Here is a 24,268-nt window from a genome sequence, read left to right on the forward strand (position 1 = left end):
TCTATTGGATGTGGCAAAAAAATCCCATATTTCATCGTTTGAATCAATCTTTCGAAATTCCGAAGTCGTAGCTATGCTTGTTAGCTTTCAAACACATGGTCACATGCTTCGATTGGATAAGGCTCAACCATGTTACGACCTTTTTAGTGAGTAGGGGTCAAACATGAGTAAAATCCAACTATTAGCATGAAAATTTACTTACCCTCCATTCTGGCCAAATTTTTTGAAAATGCTAAAAATCAACCATTAGTCATCACAAACATACAAAACCACAAAATAAACAATAATTGGTCAAGAAGTTATGCAAAAAACGAGATAAATGAGTTCTTTTTATATATGTCGTCAATGAAATTTTAAATGTTGCCAATAACATTCTTAATTCAAAATTATTAATTTCCATGAAATTAATTTTGGCCCTGAAATAGTGGTTGGCCTTGTTGAGTATCTTATTCTCAACAAACTCAACCTTGACTAATTTGAACTATAAGTAGAATAGATAATAAATATTTGTGACCCACGAATAAATACTAAATATTAATAATCATATATCGGCATTATTAATTAAAGTGACTAATAATTATGTAATAACATTGTTATTTTTTACATTATTTTTGTCAAAGAGATTTAAAGGTGGGCAAAACATTTCTTAAAGGAAAAACAAAGTTCAAATGAAAAACATGACATCTAAACTATGTTGGCCTCCTATTATTATAATCTATAATTTGCAGCATTCTAAAATTATTATAATAATTAAAAGGAAAATGATAATTACAAATATTGGGGGACTAGACCAAAACCCAATTAAGGATAAAACCTGAGTATTGGAAAAAAGTATAGAGCAATTAAACAACACAAAGATAACATAAACATAGATCAAAGTGCATAGGATATTATTAAAGTAAGAACATTATGACATAAAAATAAATTATATGTAACATAATTATTATACATACTATAACAGTTACATTTTTAAGCACACACAAGTTAAAGTTACGGAATTGCAAAACGGCTCTTCTTCAGGAAATTTACACCCAAGTTCTAGCATATTTTCGAAACAATCAAAGTGATATTTGCATTTCATAGGTGATGTTCGCACTGCAATGTCAAATAACAAAAAAGAATTTTCATTAAAGGAGTATGAAATATTATGTTATCTCTAATATAAATAAGAAAATGAGAAAATAATGTCAAAAATTACTTACTGCCATCGGTTACCACGAGATATAAAGAAAGAAAGATTATCAAAGCATAAACAAACTTTGAAATGTGAGTCATTTTTTCTTCTTTTACATGTAATCAGTAAAAAATGGATGAAACATTTTATAAGTAAAAATTTATTGAATTGATGTTTTTTTAACATCAATTCAATGTTTTTTAACACTTAAGAGTTAAAAAAATGTTTATTAAATTGAAGTTATTGTTAAATGTCTCGAAGCTAGATCGGTGCGTCAAGTTTATCTTTTAGCTCACTCAATTAACCAATTATACTTTGATCTCGAACAAACATTCATTAGATTTTTTTTACTTTTTCACTCTTCATAATAAAGAAGGGTCAAAATACCTAAATAGAAATAATAGCGATGAACAATGAAAAAAGGTAGCTTTCAGAGGAACTTGGCATTAAAAATAAAATTGATCAAGTTTTTACTTTCAAGGATTTTGATTCAAAACAGTTTGTTTGAAAGAAGCATGAAGTTATAGCTCTTTAAATCTTAAGCGAATAATATAAACCTCATCATATGTAAACCACAAGAAGGAGTTTAACTCATGGTGAGCTTGACCACGAAGATGAAGATGAAATGAAACATAAATGAAAACATGAAAAGCTAAATTGATAGACAAGAAAGATTTAAGAATAGATTACACTCCAACAAAAAAAAAACAGACGAGCTTGAAGCATCACTAAAGTAATCTTAACTCTAAATCACTAAGAAATATCACTCATGCTCATCTTCTTACATTAACTATATTATTCTTCGGAGGGACTAGGTTTAGAGAGTTGCGGTTAGGGTTTCTAAAATTTGTGATTTATGTTAAGTGTCTTAAAAAAACTATAATATGCTCGGTCACAAGGGCTCTATTTATAGAACCACTTGTGTGGTCTTCAAGCCAAACTCTTAAATACAACGTACCATAATGCTCACCATATTTTACTTAAACCCATCGTACCATACGGTGGACCACATTTCTCTATTTTCATAGATTAAATAATAAGTCATACTTAATTATGTAATTAATAATACGCCCTACTTATTATTTTATAAATAAGTCTTACTTATTTATTTCTCTCATATATATGTCCTTTGTGGGTAACCCTATAGGAGATCCTCACTTGGAAAGGGAGCTGAATAGATCTTGACTTGGAAGAATTTTGTACCCGATCCTCCCCTTTTGGCTCTCGAGTCTATTTGTGGGGAAGCCTCCCCCACAAAGGAGGAATTTAGTAATGTTCTGAGAGGGCATGACAAGGCATTTCTTAGCTCCAGAGATCATGTTGCCAAGTAGAAGATGCTTGCAGACAGCGTTATGAGCTCTTTTCAAATGGTTTGTCTTTCCACCCTTCTGACTACCAATGATACTAGTGTCTTTGGGGATCCTATGTGGGAGGACGATAAGGATAAGGCTCTCAAGACCCTGGAGGATGCTAAGAAGCGTCAAGTGGAGGCACTAAAAAATTTGAAGACTGAGGGGGCCTCCAAGATTAAGGAAGTGGAGGATGTGGCCAACCAGAAGATCGAAGCTGCTAGGAAGGATCAGAGAGATATTGAGAAGAAGCTGGATAAGGTTAAGGGTTTTTGAAGTTGCTTATAACATTAGGTTTATTTTTCATGATGTTTAGATATATAATTAGGTATAGTTTATTTTAATGATGTCTATATAAATAGTAGCTATGGCGTAGAATCTTGTCACATCACCTAGCAGTCTTTGTCGTCATGTCATATGACTCTTGGATCTCAATTAAAAGTTTTAATATGCATAAAAATCTTCAGTTTGAGTGGGAATATTTTTTCCTATGTGTTTTATTTGATTCAAAGGATTTTGAATTGTTTAAATTTTCCTATATTCCATTGTTGGGTTTGTATCATGCATTTTGATGCGATTCATGATGTTTTTGAATCGTATCACTGTTGAATCGATTCAAAATCTTCTTATTCGTATCATTAATTCTTTATGGACTTGTTTTTTAAGACATTTATACGATTCACAAACCATTGAATTGTATCAACCTTCATCTGGGAAAGGTTGAATCGATTCAAATATAGTCTGAATCGTGTCAATCTTAGTATCTCCAGTTCACTCTTTTCCACATGTTTGATACGATTCAGAATATGTGTGATTCGATTCAACACATTGTTTTTGGTTAAAACTTTGCACTTGGCACTCATTTCTATAAATAGTCATATCCTCACAACTCCCAAACTACTGAATCATTTACATCTATTCTCTCTAGAGTGTCCAAACCTCTCTCTCCACTTGTTCTTCAGATTAAACACTTTTTCTAAGGATGCTAGCCATGCGCCCCATGCATCAGAAAAGTGTAGGGCGCAAGTGTCTTTTCCTATTTTTTGTGGGTAAAGCCCGCACTTTTAGCATAAACCCAGGTAGAAGCTCTCACTATAAATACCAGCCTTCCTCATTCATAATTTCTCATTCAAAATTGCGGCAGTTCAAGAGGAAGACAATTCTAGAGCTTTGGAGGAGTTTCTATCTTCTCCTTGATTTTCTAGGGTATGTTTTTATCTTTAGTAATTTGTTTTTAGTTACCATGTGTAACTAATTCTTTTTAGGTTAGAGTTCTAAGATGAACCTCTATTTATTTTTGTTGGATATTTATTTAATTTAATGTCATTTTTATTTTATTTATCTTTTGTTCGCTATTAAGTTTTATTAGGAAACTCCTTACTTTATTTACGTAGTAGGTGCATTCCTATAATAGATACTTAGGTTAAGACATGACAAAATATTGATATTACTATCCTGATGCTTATATCTTGATATTTATATCTTGCTACTATTATCTATCTGTTTAGGAAGTAATTAGTTATAACTAGCGAAAGATACCGAGAGCGAGTTATCCATATGGTAGTAAGTACTTAGAAGGTGACATTACTAATATTGAGTAAAATCTACTGAACCTAGGAGGTAACTAGTTAGTAATTAAGGAAACAAGTGTTTTCTTGAAGGAAATATGTCGTAGCCCAATAGAACCATTCTCTTAAACCCTTGGTAAGGTAGACGCTGATAGGGCTGCCTATTTATATAACTACTAAGTGCGAGAGAGAGTGTGCTATGAGTGTCCTAAGATGCATAGATGAGTCGATTTAAGGAACCTTGGCCTTCATTGCCTTGGGAAATGGTTGAAAGCAACATAAATTCTATGTTTTCAATTACGTTTGAGGTGGTAAGACCCAACACGTAAGGATCACCGTGTGACCAGCAGGTGCAACCAAATGTTGGAGGGATAGACCTAATTGACCGAGAAGTATAGATCCCACACGTAAGGATCATCGTGTAATCAGCAGGTGCAATTTCTGAGCTATTAGGTTAGTAATGTCCCAACGGCCTCATCACTTGTATAGTCTACCTAAGATAAATAAATGTGACATGACTATTAGTTAATATCCAACAATATAAATAGAGGGGATATATTTGAAGAATTCTAACCACTGCTTAATTTTCTTTAACCAAAAACAGGTAAACTTGTTATGTTGCAAACAGATAAAAATTGCAAGCTTCTAACCCTTAACTCTTTTATTATATTGTCAACTTAAAAATAAGTAACGCGAATTGTTTGGACGAAACGAAAATCCCTGTTGATATGATACTCTACATATCACTTTATTACTTGGTAAACGATTTGGTACTCTTGCTTAATCCGCACATCAGGTATGTCACCTCCCTAAGTACTTACTATCAGGGTACACTCGCTTTCAGTTTGTTTCATTAGTTAATAATTAATTACTTCTTGGTTAGACATATATAGAGGTGTAAGTGGTTTGGACAAAACTGATGAAACCGAAAATCCAAACCGAACCAAATCGAAAAATTATCCAACCTTCTTTGGTTCGGTTCAAAACCAAACCGAACCAACCAAAACCGATATAGTTTGGTTCAGTTCACGGATTTTAATTTTGAGATCCAAAGAACAGATAAACCGAACCGATGCTAACCTCACTCCCCATTTTAGTAATAATATCCTTCCTCACACACACACACACACACACACACACACACACTTATGATTAAACTCAAAATTAAATTCCAACATAAAATTCTCCTTAATTCATTCACTTTCTCCAATCATCATCTTATCTCATCCCTCACACCTAATCTACCATTCCTCACCGTCGATGAGATTGTCCATCTCATGTTAGTTTTTTCATGTTAATTATACAAAGTAGTTCGAAAAACAAAGAACAAGGAAAACAAAGTTCTATGAAATATTTGAATATGTTGTATACATGAAATATTTGTAGAAATATGAATTTTTTTAATTGTATTTTCAAACAAACCGATCAACCGAACCGATCCAAACCGAACCAAGCCAACTAATTTGGTTTGGTTTCTTTTTTGAAAAATAGTAAAAACCGAACCAAACCGATCCTATGAAGATTTCATTGGTTTAGACATTTTTTTGACCAAAAACCGATCCAAACCGAACTGTTACACCCCTAGACATATATAGATACCAAGATATAAATATCATTATTAGGACCTACCACTACCTAAGTGCCTAAATCAAGGTTATGCTCTAGAGGAGACAAATTTTACGCACGACTGTTAAACTAAATACTGACATAAAATAATTGAATAAAATAAATATCCAACAAATAAAATAGAGGTTCATCTTAGAACCCTAGCCTAAAATGATTTAGTTACTCATGGTAACTAAAAACAAATTACAAAAGAAATAAAACATACCCCAGAAAAACTTGGAGTGAGGAGAGAGAAACTCCTTCCTGAAACTCCTAGTTCTTTCCTTCCTCTTGAACCGCTTCGTTCTGAATGAGAAATTATGAATGAGGAAGCAGGTATTTATAGGGAAAGTTTCCACATGATTTTAGGCTAAAAACACGGGTTTTTGGGCACAAAAAGTAACAAAACAATGCCTTGGGCTGCAAGGCATTAGCGCCAAGGGCATGTGTTTTGTTTCTAGGCGTCGGGTACCTCCTTTCCATTCGCCAGGCACCTTAGTGGAAGTTCATGTGTGCCTGGCGCCCTCTTCTGGGCATCGGGGCGCTTGTGAGTGCGTCCGGTGCTGAAAATGCCTGTTTCTTCGCCTTTTTATGTGTTTGCTTCTATGTAAGATATCTTGGTACTTTGAAACAAAATTCCCCCCCCCCCCTGTAAAGTCTTCTAAGGTCTCTTTAATATTCATTTTTCATCTTTCCAAGGACTTCACAAATCATCAGATGTCTTGCTTTGCCGATATGCATGATTTATTCGTGAATTACATCTAAAACATCCTACAATATCTATGTCTCGTGAAGAACAAAATTATAGACTCAAATATAGAAAACATTACAAATGCCCCAAAATCATTTGCAATTGCTTTAATACTCCTATATTCTGCTGGTAAAACCTACTGAAAATAACTGAAAAACATGCTAAGAATAACATAAGATGACCTATTATCACAACCCCAAATTTATTCTTTGTTTTTTTATTCAGGAAAAACATACCTTTCCAGAGTTGTGCTTAGATCATTATTCATCACATTCACAGTATTGACTGACTTACCTTGAGTTCGGGTTAGATCATTACTTATTCATCACATGCAAGGAATAAAAATGCAAAGAATAAAATTGGGGTTGTGATAATAGGTCATCTTACGATATTCTATGAAATATTTGGAGATGGGACACTTGTAACATGATTCATGAAAGATATAATCATAAACCTTAAGAAAACTTGATCATGAGGGAATTCAATATTTGAAAATAAAGAATAAATATCCAAATTAGTTCCTAAAATTGTATGACTATATCATTTTATATATTCACATGATCAATATCCTAAAATGATATCATGGATGCTTTTGATAATAGGTCCAGATAGAGGTACCAACCTGATCAACATTTTTCAATTTCATATATCATTTTAGAATACTAATAGGAGATAACGTTGATATGGTCCTACAATTTTAAATACCAAATTTTGGGTATTTACTTAGATTAGTATCATTGTCTACAAGCAAAGTTTGATGAAGTAAATCTCCACTACATATTGCCATATATTGAACTATCAGGGCATTGTGGAAAGATGAGATAGCAGCTTCTACTCTAACTGCAGCCTGAGGATATCATCCATCTGAAAACGAGCTCATGCAGGATATCAGACATTTTCTGAGAGCCTTCTCTCGAACAAACAAAAATAATCCAATTCCATATTCTTAGTGAGCATTATGTATTGGGTCGTGAGAAAGGGAAACTAAACTCATATTGTCACAACATACAGTATGAAAACTTTTCATACTATATCTTGTGACAATTGAAAAGAAACTGGACTACTGAATTTTACAAAACGAGATAATCGCAGATTCTTACATGCAGCAGTTGAACTTGAAAATATTCAGCCATGGTGCTAATGGATCTGGCCACAATTGTTTTCCTTTTGGATCACTAAAAAGATTTGGTCGAAGAAATTAAAATTATAGAAGCACCGGAGGTGCAGTCCAAAGGAGAAATTAGCATCGAAGCAAGATTTAATGGTGAGGGGAAATTGGGCAGAAGCAGGTTGTAGATGTAAACCATGTGCGATGGTCCCTAAGAACCCGCTGGATTTTGAGGTCCCCTAAAACCTTGGCACAAAGAACTTTTTCCTTTTTCCGAGATGAAATTTTTAAGGCTATCTGATGTTACATTGTAGGCCAGAATCCAGATTACCCACATACATATTTTAGGGACTGTCAACAAATTCAGATTTCCTTAGCTTGCCTAGAGTAACAAATCGACCGTTGTTAGTTTCAATGTTTCAAGAGTTCCTGTCATAAAAAACATATAGGTCAGATTTCCCCGTAAAAACATGAAGTTCATTAGTCCTTTAAGAAACCTAATTTGTTGAAAGAACTTTAGCATTGAAACTTAGTGTCATTGAGTTTCTTAGCTGCTGCATTTGCATCCTCGATGGTTTTCATTGTAAGAAATGCAAAGCTCGGAAAAAATTGGTCGATGTTGCTTGATCAAAGACACTGAGTTTGATTTTAAGTTCAAGAAATCAAATGACACTGGTGAAAACACTGCACTTAAAGACATTTTTTGAGAGCCTTCTCTCAAATAAACAAAAAAAAAAATCCAGTTCCATATGCTTAGTGTGCACATTAAGGGAAATTGTACTCAAATTGTCACAATACAGTGGTAAAAAATCTGGATCATTGAATTTTGAAAAAAGTGTTGGAATCGCAGAATTATTCAGCCTCAGTGCTGGATCTGGCAATAATGGTTTTCATTTTGGATCACGAAACAAGATTTTGATGAATAAATTAGAAAGATAAAAGCTCCATAGGTGAACCTTCAAAGCAAGCTTGGTGAGACGAATCTGGGCAAAGGTAGGTTGTAGATGTAAATTAATTAGTATCAAAACAAGCATGGTGAAAACAACAATCAGGTAATTTTGGGGATGCTTTTAAACTATGGAGTATTAGACCAAAATTTTCATTAAGCCAACAAAGAAAGAAAATTGTGGCTCAAATCATAAAGGAGAGTATCAAGTAATTACTATATTACAAAGTGATAACCATATAGAAAAATTGAATGAAACTGATATTGAAACATAATAACAAGATTGTGCAAACTGGACACCCAAATAACAAGCACATTGGGGACAAAATAAATGTCATGTAAAATCTATCTTGAATGCCAAACTTACTTGATATGGAAAATGAAAATATACACAAAAGATATGAAAAAAAAATAGATAAGTGTGGTGAAAAATGTCCTTTGAACGTACAGATATAAAAGACAAAGTTTTGTAAAAGGCAAGAAGGAATTGGACTGACCTCAAAATCCTAGTGAACTCCAAACCTGCAACCAAAAGGGAAAGAGGAAAGAGGAAATACCGTGCACAAATTCTACGTCTTTTTTGCCAGCTTCTTAATATGCAGAAGCTCTTGTGTGAAGGATGGCAAAAGTAAGTAAACTTTTCATGGTTGATTCATACATGTCATAGGATATTCAAGCTATGAAATATTGTACAATGGATAAATAAAGAAGATAAAAAATATTCAAATACATAAATAAAAATCCCCAAAAAGTAGAATACAACCATTCGAAAAAAAGAGTAGAATACATGAAACGAAATAGGAACTATAATATAGCAGAATGCGGAAAATAAATAAAATCATAAACATGTTATCTAGCTAGTTGAAAGATTGTTCATGGCACAGGGCTTCCACAAATGAAGGACTCTCTTGATTCCAATCTCTTGTCAAGACTTCTACATATCACATTCCACTAGAGGCTACTGTATCCTCCATCACCGTGTCTTCAATGCAAAACCCAGCATCTATAACTGGTATTCTTGTGACCTTCTAGTTCTGGTTTCAACTGAAAAAGTAACACCATTGTTAAGAACTCGTATCAATTAACTTTCCCACAAATTAAGAATACAAGACTTATATGAACTCAAACAAGGAGGTCATTTTCATTTTACAAGCGAGTACAAGATTAAGAAAAATGAAAGCAAAACCAAAAACAAACAAAGGAGGTAATAAGAAACCAAACTAAAAACAAAAATATAAAGCCATTTCACCTTCATAGTTAAATGGAATGATTTTAATCTTTGCTGATGGTGAGTTTTGAAGCAAAAAGTCCACTACTCCATTGGGTATAAATGTATTTGTCTTCATATAAAAGTTACCACCTTCATTCATGTACTTGGCTCTCAGTTCCAAGTATATAAAAGGATCAAGGGGTTTCATTTTGACTTGCAGTGACTCCAAGTTACACAAGGAAGGGAATTTAACCTTGAATAAATCAGGAACAAAGGAGAGAATCTATGAAATGCAACGAAGGATGATAGTGAATTAGGATTTATAGTCATACATTTTTCAAAAAATTTAGAAATAAATAATATAAGGAAGTGCTAAACCTGAAGAGTATTAGAAGACATTGTCAATGATTTGACATAAGTAAGCTCTAGCAGCCAGCTGAGGAGGATTGCAGAATAGTGTTGGATTGAGTGATGTATGTTGCCTCCATCGATGTAAATGTGTTTGACAGAATAAAGATCGGTACAAAATGGTTTTTGGTACAGCATTCCAGTAAAAGAAAAGTTACGAAGAGTCGGAGAAGACAACTTGCAGACGTAACTATGATTGGTATGAAATCCATGTCCAGAAATAGTTAAATTGACAAGTGTGGTACTTGATATACAAAGAATTTGTGCATCCGGAAGTAGTTTAAAATTGTGAATGACCAAAGTATGCAACCGGTTAAAGGAAGAGAAGGGCTCAGCGCAACCATCATCACCAGCAGCGCCAAAGTAAAAGGATCTTAAAGTCAAGGTGGTTAAAGTAGGACAATTGAGAGAATTCGGAAATAAAATTTTGCGAAAAAGGCCAACAGTAAGGTGAAGAGAAGTTAAAGTTTGAGATGAAAATAAGCAAGACGGAAATCGTTGAATATCATCACGAGAGATAGTGATTCCTAATAGCTGGACACGATGTGAAACAGCGTATTCTACAATACTTTCAAATACTTCGGATTCCACAAAACCGTGATCGTCGTGAAAATGAAGAGTGGGGAGAGGAGTTGAATCATCACGCACAGACAAAATTTGAGACATTGATTTGGTGAAACTGTCGGAAGAGGTAAAGCTTTCGGAACATAATTTAAGGAATGGAAGATGTTTTGTGAGATGGTTCCATCTTGTTGAGAGTACGCAAGTTTGAAAAACTTGTTTGGTTTTCAAAAAGGAGAGAATGTGATGGATAATGGAATCTGGTAAATCGCTGAGTCTGTCTTCCTTGTTTTCACTAGGGTTTGTTATTCTTCTTCTATTCCTTTTGGGTTTGTGTGGAAGAAGAATCATTGCTACAAGTGGTTGCTTCTCTTTGTTTGACCAAATTTTTTATTTGTGTGAAAATGAAATCGATCAAGAGTAGCAGAATAATGAATTATTTAGGGTGAATGTTGAAATAATATAATTATGGGGGAATGAAAAGTGCTGAATCTTGTTACTTGTTACCCTTGTGTTACGATAACTTGTATAGGGAGAGGGAGAAACGGGGAATTTTGGTACAATCTTCATGTTTATCTTTATTATTAAATTAAATAAAAAATTTAGATCAGGGAAATTTGTTATGGAATGTCCAACCATATGTATGTGCAATTTGGTCACAAATATCTCTTTTATTAGTATATTTATGTACTAATTTAGCACTCAAATCCTTAACCACCTGTCAGTTCAGTCATTCCTCCTTATGAAGAACCACAGATAATAGAAGGATCTTGTAAAATTTCTGTTGGAACATGTGTGGAAATTGAGTAAAAAAGACTAGACACAAATTTCCATGTCGGGTAGAACTAGTGTTGTGTGAATTGAAAAAAGTGGAAGTCCCACATCGGATGGAACACACACATTAGTAGTGTTTATATAGTGGGGGTGTACCTCTAATTAATGGGGGTACATAAGCACTAGAGAAAAATATATATATATATTGATATATATTTTATTATTTGGTATATATTTTATTATTTGGAAATGATAAATTAAATAATTAATTTAATCATTATTAGAAAGTGCTTTCTTAGTCCCCAAGTTTTGCTAAAATATTTTGGTACATAATATGATATATTTTTGTACTAAATTTAATATATTTTAGTACTCAATTAAGATATTTTTGTACTAGATCTAATATGTGAATTACTTAATCGCAAAGTAATATGTTACTTGTTCCCAAAGTTTCTCATATTACTTGTTCCCAAAGTTTCTCACTTATTAGTTGTGAATTTTCTCTATAAATAGAGAGCTCACACAGTGCATTCCACACACCGAAAAGAATTTCATTGAGTTGTCGGGAATTCTTTTCTTCTCTTCTCCCTCCGACTTGTGTTAACAAGTTTCTTCTGCTTCTACTCCTTTCTGTCCCTTTCGGTTTCAAATAGAGCGGTTACGTACCGTATCGAGTGGCTTCGATCAATCGATTGAACCATATTTTAAGAGTGTTCTTAAGACCATAGTCCCTTTTTCGGTTTAATGTTCCTTCGGAATTAAGAGTGGTCTTAAGTTCATAGTCCCTTTCGATAATATAAGTCCCTTCGGAATAAAGAGTACTATTAAGATCATAGTCCCTTTCGTAATAATAATGTCCCGTCGGAATTATGAATGATCTTAACAGTATATAAATTATTTAAATATTTTTCTATTTGAGGAGAAATGGTGGTATCACCATATTTTGAGTGGTCGTAGTACCATATTGAAAGTTTGGAGAACTTAAAAGTTAGAATGGTGGAAACACCATATTTTAGTGGTCTTAGCACCATATAGAATGGTAATAATACCATATTAAATTGGTTTCAGTATTAATGAGTGGTCTTAGTACCATATTTGAAGGTGTAATTCTCGAACGGTTTTCTACGGTGCAGTAGTTAACCGCACAGTTGTAGCTGGGCTTGTTTTATCCTGGAGGCGGCGTGGTTGATAGTCTACCTTGCACAATTTTGGGTAGTGCCACGAAACGTCTTAAAGAGAGCGACCTGGTCGTGACTCAACCTAGTAACAACTTCGGTAGATAATAGAATTTGGAAATTCAAATATTTGGAAATCCAAAAACAACAATTTCTTTTAGAATTTTTTTGTACTTTATGTATATTTTTTGACGAAAATCTTATGCATTAATTGTTAAGTTTAAAAAAACAGCACCCCAGAAACATCCGAAGAAAACACCCTAGAAACATCGTATGCACCTTTTCCCAATAATAAGAAAAGGGAGGAAGCCATCAGTTTTATTTTTTGTCTGATAGCCAAGAGTACTCCTGATGTGTGCTTACAGAGTTGACATGTCTGTAACACCATTTTGGTTTGTGCTTTTTCTATTTTTGGTCTGGGATTCAAGTATTATGGTAGATAGTTGGGGTTGGGACGATACATTTCAATTTTTTTTTCTTCTATTAACTCAACCACAAAGACACAAGAAGGATGACCATTGTTGAGTATCAGCTTCTCATAGACCAGTGTTGAGGTTGGGATTTTCATTAAAGCTAACTTCTCATAGACCAGTGTTGAGGTTGGGATTTTCATTAAAGCTAACTGTTAAGTGTTTGCCTTTAATATTTTTGAGTCAAGTATAAGAAAAAAATATATAATTTTTCAAGTTCGAGGGGCATTTTGCAGATAAGTGCAAAACTTCAGGAGGGTATTTGCAAAACGTGATGTTGACTAACAGAAAGATTTGACGGAGGGGGTAAATTGATTAACATTGTGCAATTTCAGGAGGGTAATCGAAGTTTTGTTAACGTCAGGGGTAATTGACGAAACTAATTACAATTTTAGGGGAGTAATTGCCTATTTACTCATTTCTATTTCCTTCATTTGTTGTACTTCAATCATAAAAAGATATATATTGTTCAGTACTTCATTCATCATGTGTACTTTTAATCGATTTTGAAATATAGTTGTACTTTTAATACATACCACTTCTCTCGTGGATATTTGAATCGGATTCTTCAAAAAATGCAAAGTTGATGAAACTTCAAGCTCACATAAAGTTGTCTTGTTTGTCAAAATTCATCAATATTTTCATAAATAAACTTATTTGTGATAATATTTGTATGTTGTTGGGTTTTAAGTGTCAATGGTTAAATTTGTGACTAATTATTTCTTTCATTGCTTATGAATAAATAAAATTTTCAATATCAAAGAAAAGGTATTTTTTTCCTTTCCATATAGACATCTAGCATGTACCAACTTCCTATTCATCCAATCGCAAAGAAAAGGTATTTTGTGTCTTTCAGTTTATCAATTATAACCTCCCATATTAAGCAAAAATTAACAAATCGTTATGATTTTAACAAATCAATATGAAATTGGCGTCTTTTTTTAGTTTAAAAAATATTAATGCATCAATTTAGTTCTTAAACTATCACTATTTCTCATATTTAATCCTTAAACAATATAGATATAATAAGTAGCTCTCGTAATATATGAAATCCCTCAAGTTAGACTTGATGAGAATGAATATTATTACAAAAGATAAAGTTGGTTACAATGTGACACCTTAAGCATATTTATAGGCACTAACTAGTAACTAGGTGATTAACTAACTAGTAACTAGATGACTAACATATATTTTCAATAGTCTCCCGTAAGTTAGAAGGTGTTCAAAACACTTCCAACTTGGGATGAAGAATACAAAACTACATCAACCAAATGAAAAAAAAAAAGGAGATATGCCGAAAATAGATCGGCTGAAAATAGAGTCAAGAAGCAAATGCTTATCCAACAAGATGAAGTCACAACTCAAGGTTTAACCGCTTGGAGGAAGAAACAACAAATCAACGTGTAACCATCATCCGGTACAAGCAATCATCAACACCAAATAAGGCAGAACGCTTAACCACCAAGCAAAAAATATATGTCAAGTTTAACCATCTGGCAGAAGCACAACAACAACGCTTAACCATCCATAACAGAAGCACAACAACGTCAACAAGGCTTAACCATTATAAACAGAAGCTCACAACAAGCCAATAAGGCTAATCATCATCAAATCAACTAAAGAGTCAAAGCACCAAAATGTTGTGAACTAACATAAGCTTCATTAAATTCAATGAAGCTAAGAATACTTGATCACACTATATCATCTTGCACCATACGAAGTAATATATCTCAGAAAACATATGTCACTGTTGAACAAACTAGCCACATGCTACCTTCTATAACTCACAACATTGAGCATCAAAGCAAAAACCAATTCCCATGCTTCTAACAATCACACAATGACAACAAAGTTGATGAACATATCCATAAATCATAAGACAAAAGCACCAAAAACTGATGGCTACCATAAACCTCATCAAATACCAATTGAACAAATAACCCTTTAAGCAAAAACTTGTATAATTCTTCAGCCCAAATACACCAAACAAAATAAGGGTACCAACCCCAAGTGGACAGAGGCTGAAAATCAACGATGGCAGAGTGATGTAAGTGCTTCACAATCAATAGCAAAGATACTTTAACAAGCCAAATCTTGTTATAAATCCAAGTCAGCCTCACAATTTCACTTGTTCCTTTCACAAATACATTGCAAGCTTAGAAGATCATCCAAGCAAAGCAAAAGAAACCAAATCCAACCATATTGAGTAGACCAACCAATCCATGGTCTTACAACACATATATGATTGGATTTACATGAACATCAAATGGTTGCTAGGTAGATGCAGAATTCAATATCAGGCAAATAAAACATAAATAACCAAAACATTGCTAGGTAGATGTGAAGATGCACTCCATGATTCCAAAGTTCCAATAGTAAAATATGAATCACACAAATCCTAATCAAGAGAAAACAAACCTCGACACGAGAAAACCATCCCAAAACAGAAGTAAGAAAAGCTTCATAGATTTCAAAACATGAACACATTTGGATTGCAGTCTTTTATTCTTCATAACATGTTAAGAACTCCAAAACAAAAAACTATCAATGTAATCATAGAATGCCTTCTCCAAATAGCAAAACCAGAAAGCCACAAGCACATCTTCCTCACATATCAATCAATTCCATAAGCAAGGTCTAATCACCTTATTTGTTGCTTTTCTCCTTTTTCTCTTCTCCACCTGTATTAGTTATACCACACAATATAATTTTAGGGCAAAAGAAAACCTAACTGAAAATCAATTTGTAAGATAGGTTGATAGAATTAGTGAATTGATTGTACACAACACCATATACAATTCAAACATTCAAGAATTAAACCACTAAGAGAATTTCAAGAGTTAAATAGTAGTTAAAAAAAGTATTCTAGTTGTATACACTATGACAAAGAAATTAACAATGAGATGCATAATTACATCAATAGGTTTTTTTGAATGTTGTGATAGTTAGTTTCATGGGATCCGACTCATAATAATTCATTGGTGGAGCTTGTTGAACAATTGAATTAGATATACCCTCTTCTGGATCCACCAACTTGTTGATAATTATGATATGCTTCAACTGCCAACAAGGGGAGCTACTTTCACCTGGGAAAATAGAAGAAGTGGAAGGAGACACACTAAAAGAGGTCTGAATCGTCCTATTTGCAACCAACTTGTTGGATCCATAAACGACCGACATCAGTTCATTGGTGAAATCCATTGAAATATACTCACAAGTATAATGAAATCCTAAGATAATAAAATATCGGAGTATCAGAGAAAGAGAGATAGATAAAAATTGGAGTTGTACATAAGCAACAAACACAAGTATTCATAGTCCAAAAATCAAAGCTAACGTTATGTATACGCATCATTATTTAATAGGGATACACTAACTAGTAAAAGTGCACCCCTATTAAATATTGATGTTTATGCACAATATTAACTTTGATTTTTGGGCTATAAATACTTGTGTTTGTTGCTTATGTACATCCTCAATTCTGATTTATCTCTCTTTTTCTCACACCCTGATATTTTATTATCTTAGGATTTCATTATGCTTGTGAGTATATTTCAATGGATTTCACCAATGAACTAATGTCAGTGGTTTATGGATCCAACAAGCTGGTTGCAAATAGCACGATTCAAGTTTCTTTTAGTGTATCTCCTTCCACTTCCTCTCTTGTCTCAGGTGAAAGTAGCCCCCCTTGTTAGCAAATGAAGCAGATCATAACTATCAACAAGTTGGTGGTACCAGAAGAGGGTACATCTAATTCAGTTGTTCAACAAGCTCCACCAATAAATTATTATGAGTCGGATAAAAAAAATGATGGATGTGAGTATGCATCCCATTGTTAATTTCTTTGTCATATTGTATACAACTAGAATACTTTTTTTTTAACTAATATTTAACTCATCTTTGTGACAGATATATATTAACGAATTAAAAGAGCTGGAAGAGCCAAAGGATTTGAATCATTCTTTGGCAATTTTTATTTTTTATGATGGTGAAAATAAAGTAAAAACTATAGCCAGCTTTTAATTCTTGAAATTCTCTTAATGATTTAATTCTTGAATGTTTTAATTGTATATGGTGCTATGTATAATGAATTCACTAAGTCTAACAACCTACATTACAAATTGATTTTCAGTTATATTTGTTGGAACAAAATGTGTTTAACAATGAACCTTAAAGGGTTTTGATGATAACAAGGTATTAAAAATTGTAAATTGGACTAGCTAATATTTGTTCAAGTGTACAGGACCATAATTATAAAGTTACATCATCATTGGTTCTGAATGAGCAAATAAAGAGCTATGGAAACAACAAAAATTTGAAGCTTGGACGCTCCTGAAGGCAACTTGCTACTGAAGAGAAAAAGCGCTCCTGAAGTCAAGCTGCTCCTGAAGAAATAGCGCTCCTGAAGTAAGCTGCTCCTGAAGAATAGTGCTTCTGAAGACAAGAGGTCCAGAAGCCACATCATCAGAAGCTGCGTCATCAGAAGCTGCAGAAGTCATATCATCAGAAGCTGCATCATCAGAAGCTGCCTCATCAGAAGCCATTTCACCAGAAGCTGAATATCAACTGGATTTGCAAAGAATCAAGAATTGAAGAATTATCAATGCAAAAGCTGTCTATTGGATTCGAAAACACAAACAAAGGATTAGTGGAGTTTGCAACGGTCATTTCAAAGGTGTTTGAAGGCGTGTGTTTGCAATTTGGACGAAAGCGTTGACATTGTACTTTGTACGAATTGTACAACCACGTTCTCCACTACTCTGTTTTGTGTCCGCGCTACAGGACAAGAAAACAGCTCCAGAATACGGTTTCGCCTGCATAGATGTTCCTTTGGATAAGGAATGGATTTCAAATTTGTTCTTCATAGGACAACAGCCAAATCAGGCAAAAGATTATTGGTGAAAGATCAAGCTTCAACAACGACTCTTTGGTGTGCTGGCAATTTCACAACGTCTCTCTCACACCTCTATATAAAGGAGTGAAGACCTAGAGAATTGGTAATGCAAGAACGCTGAACGAAAGACTCACAAGATTTTCACAAGTACCAAACCTCTGCTGAAATTGTTCTGCATTCACTTAGAATTTCTGTGTCTCAAAGTCATATCTTAGAAATTCTTAAGTCCATTGAGTCTGTATCTGATTTGTATTGTGAGCACCTCTGATTGTATATCAAGTGTTCAACCTTAAACAATTTTCTGTGTAATTTTGTTTAGTTAGGAAGTCTCTTGCAGTTGTGCTTGAGCAGGAAGTCTCTTGATTGTGTTCTTGAGCAAAGGAAGTCTCTTGCTTGTGTGCTTGAGCATTGGAAGTCTCTTGCTTGTGTGCTTGAGCATTTGTAATCAGATATTACTCATAGTGAAATCTCCTTGGAAGTGCAAGGGGGACTGGACTACTTCCGGATTGTGGAAGGAACCAGTATAATTGCTTTGTGTCGTTCTTCTTCTCTCTCTCTCTGTTTTATTCCGCTGCATTTAGATTCTGATTATCACTTCAGAAGCTGTCTCGCTTAGCTTCTGATCAGTGTGTTCAGTTTTTAGGAGAAACGAAGAATTTTTCTAAAACACAATTCAACCCCCCTTCTTGTGTTTTTCTCACCTTCAATTGGTATCTAGAGCCTTGGTCTGTTGTGTATCACTTAACCGTGCAACAGTCAAAGATCTGAGAAAAACATGTCTACTCCTCCTCCTACTGGTCCTAGTGATACTAGCTATAAACATGTCTCACATGATTATAGTGATAGTAAGAAAACCAGTGTTGGAAAAGTTCCAAAGTTCAATGGAGATGCTGAAGAGTTCTCTTGGTGGAAGACCAACTTTTACAGTTACATCATGAGCCTGGATGAAGAATTATGGGATATTCTGGAAGATGGTGTTGGTGATTTAGTCCTTGATGAAGAAGGAGCTGCTGTGGATAGAAAGAAACATACTCCAGAACTGAGGAAACTTTACAAGAAGCATCATATTATCAGAGGAGCTCTTGTCACTGCCATACCCAAAGCAGAATACATGAAGATGAGTGACAAATCCACTGCTAAAGCTATGTTTGCTTCTCTCTGTTCAAATTATGAAGGGAGCAAGAAGGTCAAAGAAGCAAAGGCTCTCCTGCTTGTACATCAGTATGAGTTATTCAAAATGAAGGATGATGAAACTATTGAGGAGATGTACTCAAGGTTTCAAACCTTAGTTTCTGGTCTACAGATTCTAAAGAAGAGCTATGTTGCTTCTGATCATGTAAGCAAGATACTCAGAAGCTTACCTGCCAGATGGAGACCAAAAGTGACTGCCATTGAGGAAGCTAAAGATTTAAACACTTTAAGTGTTGAAGATCTTGTTAGTTCTCTCAAAGTTCATGAGTTAAGTCTTAATGAACATGAGTCTACTAAGAAGAGTAAATCAATAGCTCTTCCATCCAAAGGCAAGTCATCAAAAGCTCTCAAAGTGGTTGAATCTGAAGAGGAAGAACAGTCAAGTTCAGACTCTGAACCAGATGCTGCAGAAATGGCCATGCTCTCAAACAGACTTCAATATCTGGCCAAGAAGAACAGAAAGTTTCTCTCCAGAAGGGGTAACTCCAGAAGCTCAAAGAAAGAAGATCAGAAGGGATGCTTCAACTGTAAGAAGCCTGGACACTTCATTGCTGAATGCCCTGATCTTCAAAGAGAAAAGTCAAAGGACAAGTCAAAGAGGTCTACATTCAACCCAAGCAAACTCAAGAAGCAGATCAAGCAGAGTTTAATGGCAACCTGGGATGATTTGGGTAGTGAATCTGGATCTGATAAAGAGGAAGCTGATGAAGATGCAAAGGTAGCTGTTGGGTTGGTAGCAACAGCAACTTCAGAAGCTGGATCAGATTCAGACTCAGAAGATGAAAACGAGGTATATTCCAAAATTCCCAGAGATGAACTTGTTGAGTCACTTAAAGAACTTCTTACACATTTTGAAGTAAGAACCAATGAGTTGAAGGATTTAAAAGAAAAATATGCTGATTTGGTACAACAGCAAAAATCAACTCTATTGGATCTGAAAGCTTCTGAACAAGGACTTAGGGGCTTTGACTTCATGTGTAAAACATATGAAGATCAGCTCAGGTTCTTATGTCAGAAGCTACAAGAAAAGTGTAATGAAAAACCTTTAAGTAACCATGAAATTGCTCTTGAAGATTTTATTATATCTGGCATTGACAGAAGCAGAGTAGCTTCTATGATTTATAGCATTTACAAGAACAATGGCAGAGGAATTGGTTTTCCAGAAGTGAAACTTGAGAAAACCAATCTAAAATCTTGTTGTGAATGCATCAAGGAAGGTCTGAAAACATTCTTTGTACCAGAAGGGGCTGAGTTGGAAACTGTTGTTCAATCAGAACCTGAAGCTTCTAGTCCTAAGGCTAAGATTACTTCAACGCCAAAGAACTCTAAGTCAAAGGCTATGATCAAATCTGATTCCAAGACTTCAAAGGTCAGGATCCTGAAAAGATCAGAACCTATTCCTCAGAGTCTGGTGAAACCAAAATCTGGGGTTCTGAAGTCTAAGTTTCAGAAGAAGATAGTTACTGCTTCTGAAGTACCAAAACCTAAGGTGATGGTTAATCAGAAGCAACCCAACTCACAGCACAAGGTACAAGAAGTGAAGAGTAAAGCCTTAAGTACTAACCTTCCAGGACCCATAGAACAATGGGTACCTAAATCTAAAAATGTCAATGATGCAGGTATGTCTAAGAGCAGTGCCAAAGCAAAGATCATGGTACCTAGACAGCGGTTGCTCAAGACACATGACAGGAGACAAGTCCATGTTCCTCAGCCTAACAATGAAAGAGGGAGGAAATGTGAAATTTGGGGGCAACCAGTCAGGCAAGATCATAGGTACAGGAACTATTGGTAATTCCTCTACCTCAATTAATAATGTATGGTTGGTAGATGGTCTTGAACATAACCTTTTGAGCATTAGTCAATTTTGTGATAATGGTTATGATGTGTTTTTTGAAAAACCCAACTGTACAGTAATCAACAAGAAAGACAAATCCATTGTGTTCAAGGGAAAGAGAGTTGACAATGTCTATAAAATCAATTTTTCTGAACTGGCTGATCAGAAGGTGGTTTGCCTACTATCAGTGAATGATAAGAAATGGATGTGGCACAGAAGGTTGGGACATGCTAACTGGAGGTTAATCTCTAAGCTTAGTAAGTTACAACTTGTGAAAGGGCTACCAGACATTGACTATCATTCAGATGCACTCTGTGGTGCATGTCAGAGAGGGAAAATTGTGAAATCATCTTTTAAAACCAAAGACATTGTTTCAACCTCAAGACCTTTAGAATTACTCCATATTGATTTATTTGGACCAGTGAGTACTGCATCCCTATATGGAAGTAGATATGGATTAGTCATTGTTGATGATTACAGCAGATGGACTTGGGTGAAATTCATAAAGAGTAAAGATGTTGCGTGTGATGTATTCAGTAGCTTCTGCACTCAAATTCAATCTGAAAAAGAATCAAAAATTTTGAAAGTCAGAAGTGATCATGGTGGAGAATTTGAAAATGAGCCATTTGAAGTTTTTTGTGAAAAACATGGAATTTTCCATGAGTTCTCTTCTCCTAGAACACCACAACAAAATGGGGTTGTAGAGAGAAAGAATAGAACTTTACAAGAAATGGCCAGAACCATGATTCATGAAAACAATTTACCAAAACATTTTTGGGCAGAAGCAGTGAATACAGCATGCTATGTTCAGAACAGGATCTATATTAGACCTATTTTGGAGAAAACAGCATATGAACTCTTTAAAGGAAGAAAACCCAATATCTCTTACTTTCATCAATTTGGATGTACATGTTACATTCTGAACAACAAGCTCTACCTAAAGAAATTTGATGCCAAGGCCCAAAGAGGAATCTTTTTAGGTTACTCTGAAAGGTCAAAGGCATACAGAGTGTATAATTCAGAAACACTTTGTGTTGAAGAATCTATGCACGTTAAATTTGATGACAAGGAGCTTGAAGATAAAACTTCAAAGCAAGGTGAAAGTTTTGCAGAGATACAGGTTCCTGAAGCTACTCCAGAACCTGATCAGATAGCTGAATCTGAAGATAGTCCAGAAGCTGAACCCACATCAGAAGCGCAAGATGAAGCTGCTTCTGATGAAGCACAAGATGACTCACATCAAGAAGATCCTCCCAGAAACACATTCAAACACAAGTCTTCACATCCTGAAGAGCTAATCATTGGAAACAAAGATAGTCCAAGAAGAACAAGATCACATTTCAGACAAGAAGAGTCAATGATTGGACTAATCTCAATGATTGAACCTACAACAGTTGATGAAGCACTTTCAGATGATGGATGGATCCTAGCTATGCAAGAAGAGTTGAATCAATTTCAAAGAAATGATGTGTGGGATCTGGTACCCAAACCTCAGCACAAGAACATTATTGGAACAAAATGGGTATTCAGAAACAAGCTGAATGAGCAAGGTGAAGTAACAAGAAACAAAGCCAGACTTGTTGCACAAGGGTATAGTCAACAAGAAGGCATTGATTACACTGAAACGTTTGCTCCAGTTGCAAGATTGGAAGCAATCAGGTTACTTCTTTCCTATGCAGTTAATCATGGCATAATATTATATCAGATGGATGTCAAGAGTGCATTTCTCAATGGTGTCATAGAAGAAGAAGTGTATGTTAAGCAACCTCCTGGATTTGAGGATATTAAATATCCTGACCATGTTTTTAAATTGAAGAAATCACTATATGGCTTGAAACAAGCTCCCAGAGCTTGGTATGATAGACTAAGTAATTTCTTAATCAAAAATGATTTTAAGAGAGGACAGGTTGACACTACACTCTTCAGAAGGACCCTTGGGAAAGATATTCTTGTTGTGCAAATATATGTTGATGATATAATATTTGGTTCTACTAATGCATCTCTTTGCAAGGAATTTTCTGAGTTAATGCAGGATGAATTTGAAATGAGCATGATGGGAGAGCTGAAGTTCTTCCTTGGCATTCAAATCAATCAATGCAAAGATGGAGTCTATGTTCATCAATCAAAGTACACAAAGGAGCTTCTGAAGAAGTTCAAACTTGAAGATTGTAAAGTGATGAACACTCCAATGCATCCTACGTGCAACCTGAGCAAAGAAGATGAAGGAACTAAAGTAGATCAGAAGCTGTATAGAGGTATGATTGGTTCTTTGTTATACCTCACTGCATCTAGGCCAGATATTTTATTCAGTGTATGCTTGTGTGCAAGATTCCAATCAGATCCTAGAGAATCTCATATGACTGCTGTCAAGAGAATCTTCAGGTATTTGAAAGGAACAACCAATCTTGGACTCCTTTATAGGAAATCCTTAGATTATAAGCTAATTGGATTCTGTGATGCTGATTATGCTGGTGATAGGATTGAAAGAAAGTCAACCAGTGGCAATTGTCAATTTCTGGGTGATAATCTTATATCCTGGGCTAGCAAAAGACAAACAACTATTGCTATGTCTACAGCAGAAGCAGAATACATTTCAGCTGCAAGTTGTTGTACACAACTACTTTGGATGAAACATCAGTTGGAAGATTATCAGATAACTGCTAACAGTATTCCCATTTATTGTGATAATACTGCTGCTATTTGTTTGTCTAAAAATCCAATTTTGCATTCAAGAGCGAAGCACATTGAAATCAAACACCATTTTATCAGAGATTATGTTCAAAAAGGAATTTTAGATATACAATTCATTGATACTGAAAATCAATGGGCTGATATATTTACTAAGCCTTTAACTGTTGAAAGATTTGATTTTATAAAGAAAAATTTGAACATGCACTTTGTATCTGATTAAATGCTTGCTTGCTCCTGAATAGGATTTTAGGTTCTGAAGTTAGTTCAGAAGCAGTAGTCCATCAGAAGCTCTTTATTGAGGTTCTGAGGAAAACTCGCTTCTGATGATGACGTCAGCATCTGAAGTCCAGAAGCTGGATTTATTGCTTCTGAATAGTTGAATTAGTGGAAACGTTGGAAGTTACCTTTTAAAAAGTAACTTTTGGCCCACTAACTTGGTAGTTACTCTGTGAACTTCTTACGTGGCCTGTATGTGTTGGTGTATAACTAAAAGGGCAATGATGATTTAAAAGCTTTGAAAGTACTTTTCACGCGCCCCCAATTTTGTCATTAATGTTAT

General features: G+C 34.7%; 1 protein-coding gene and 1 long non-coding RNA gene across 2 annotated transcripts; both read right to left on the minus strand.

Annotated features, from left to right (window-relative positions):
* Positions 1-869: 869 nt before the first annotated feature.
* On the minus strand, positions 870-1,456 carry LOC146936381 (uncharacterized). Its single transcript, XR_015030576.1, has 2 exons — positions 1,203-1,456; positions 870-1,095 (listed from the first exon to the last, which is right to left on the minus strand). It is a non-coding gene; the product is annotated as an uncharacterized LOC146936381 (long non-coding RNA).
* Positions 1,457-9,214: 7,758 nt separating this feature from the next.
* Positions 9,215-11,172, minus strand: LOC146936382 (F-box/LRR-repeat protein At3g26922-like). The gene is made up of 3 exons (XM_085751257.1): positions 10,090-11,172; positions 9,751-9,994; positions 9,215-9,545 (listed from the first exon to the last, which is right to left on the minus strand). Exons 1-3 carry the CDS (start codon positions 11,029-11,031, stop codon positions 9,505-9,507), a joined length of 1,227 nt encoding a protein of 408 aa, XP_085607383.1. The 5' UTR covers positions 11,032-11,172; the 3' UTR covers positions 9,215-9,504.
* Between the last annotated feature and the right edge of the window lie 13,096 nt (positions 11,173-24,268).

Source organism: Medicago sativa, chromosome 3, assembly GCF_051527215.1.
Source record: "Medicago sativa cultivar Bolivia chromosome 3, Bolivia_mono, whole genome shotgun sequence".
In the NCBI taxonomy this organism is placed as follows: domain Eukaryota; kingdom Viridiplantae; phylum Streptophyta; class Magnoliopsida; order Fabales; family Fabaceae; genus Medicago; species Medicago sativa.

Excerpts from the sequence above, each read along its gene's own strand:
- LOC146936382 (XM_085751257.1), bottom strand. The coding sequence starts at position 11,031 with ATGATTCTTCTTCCACACAAACCCAAAAGGAATAGAAGAAGAATAACA. Across the intron at positions 9,995-10,089 it reads TGTCTTCTAATACTCTTCAG|ATTCTCTCCTTTGTTCCTGA; the intron begins GTTTAGCACTTC and ends TGCATTTCATAG. Across the intron at positions 9,546-9,750 it reads CATTCCATTTAACTATGAAG|TTGAAACCAGAACTAGAAGG; the intron begins GTGAAATGGCTT and ends TTACTTTTTCAG.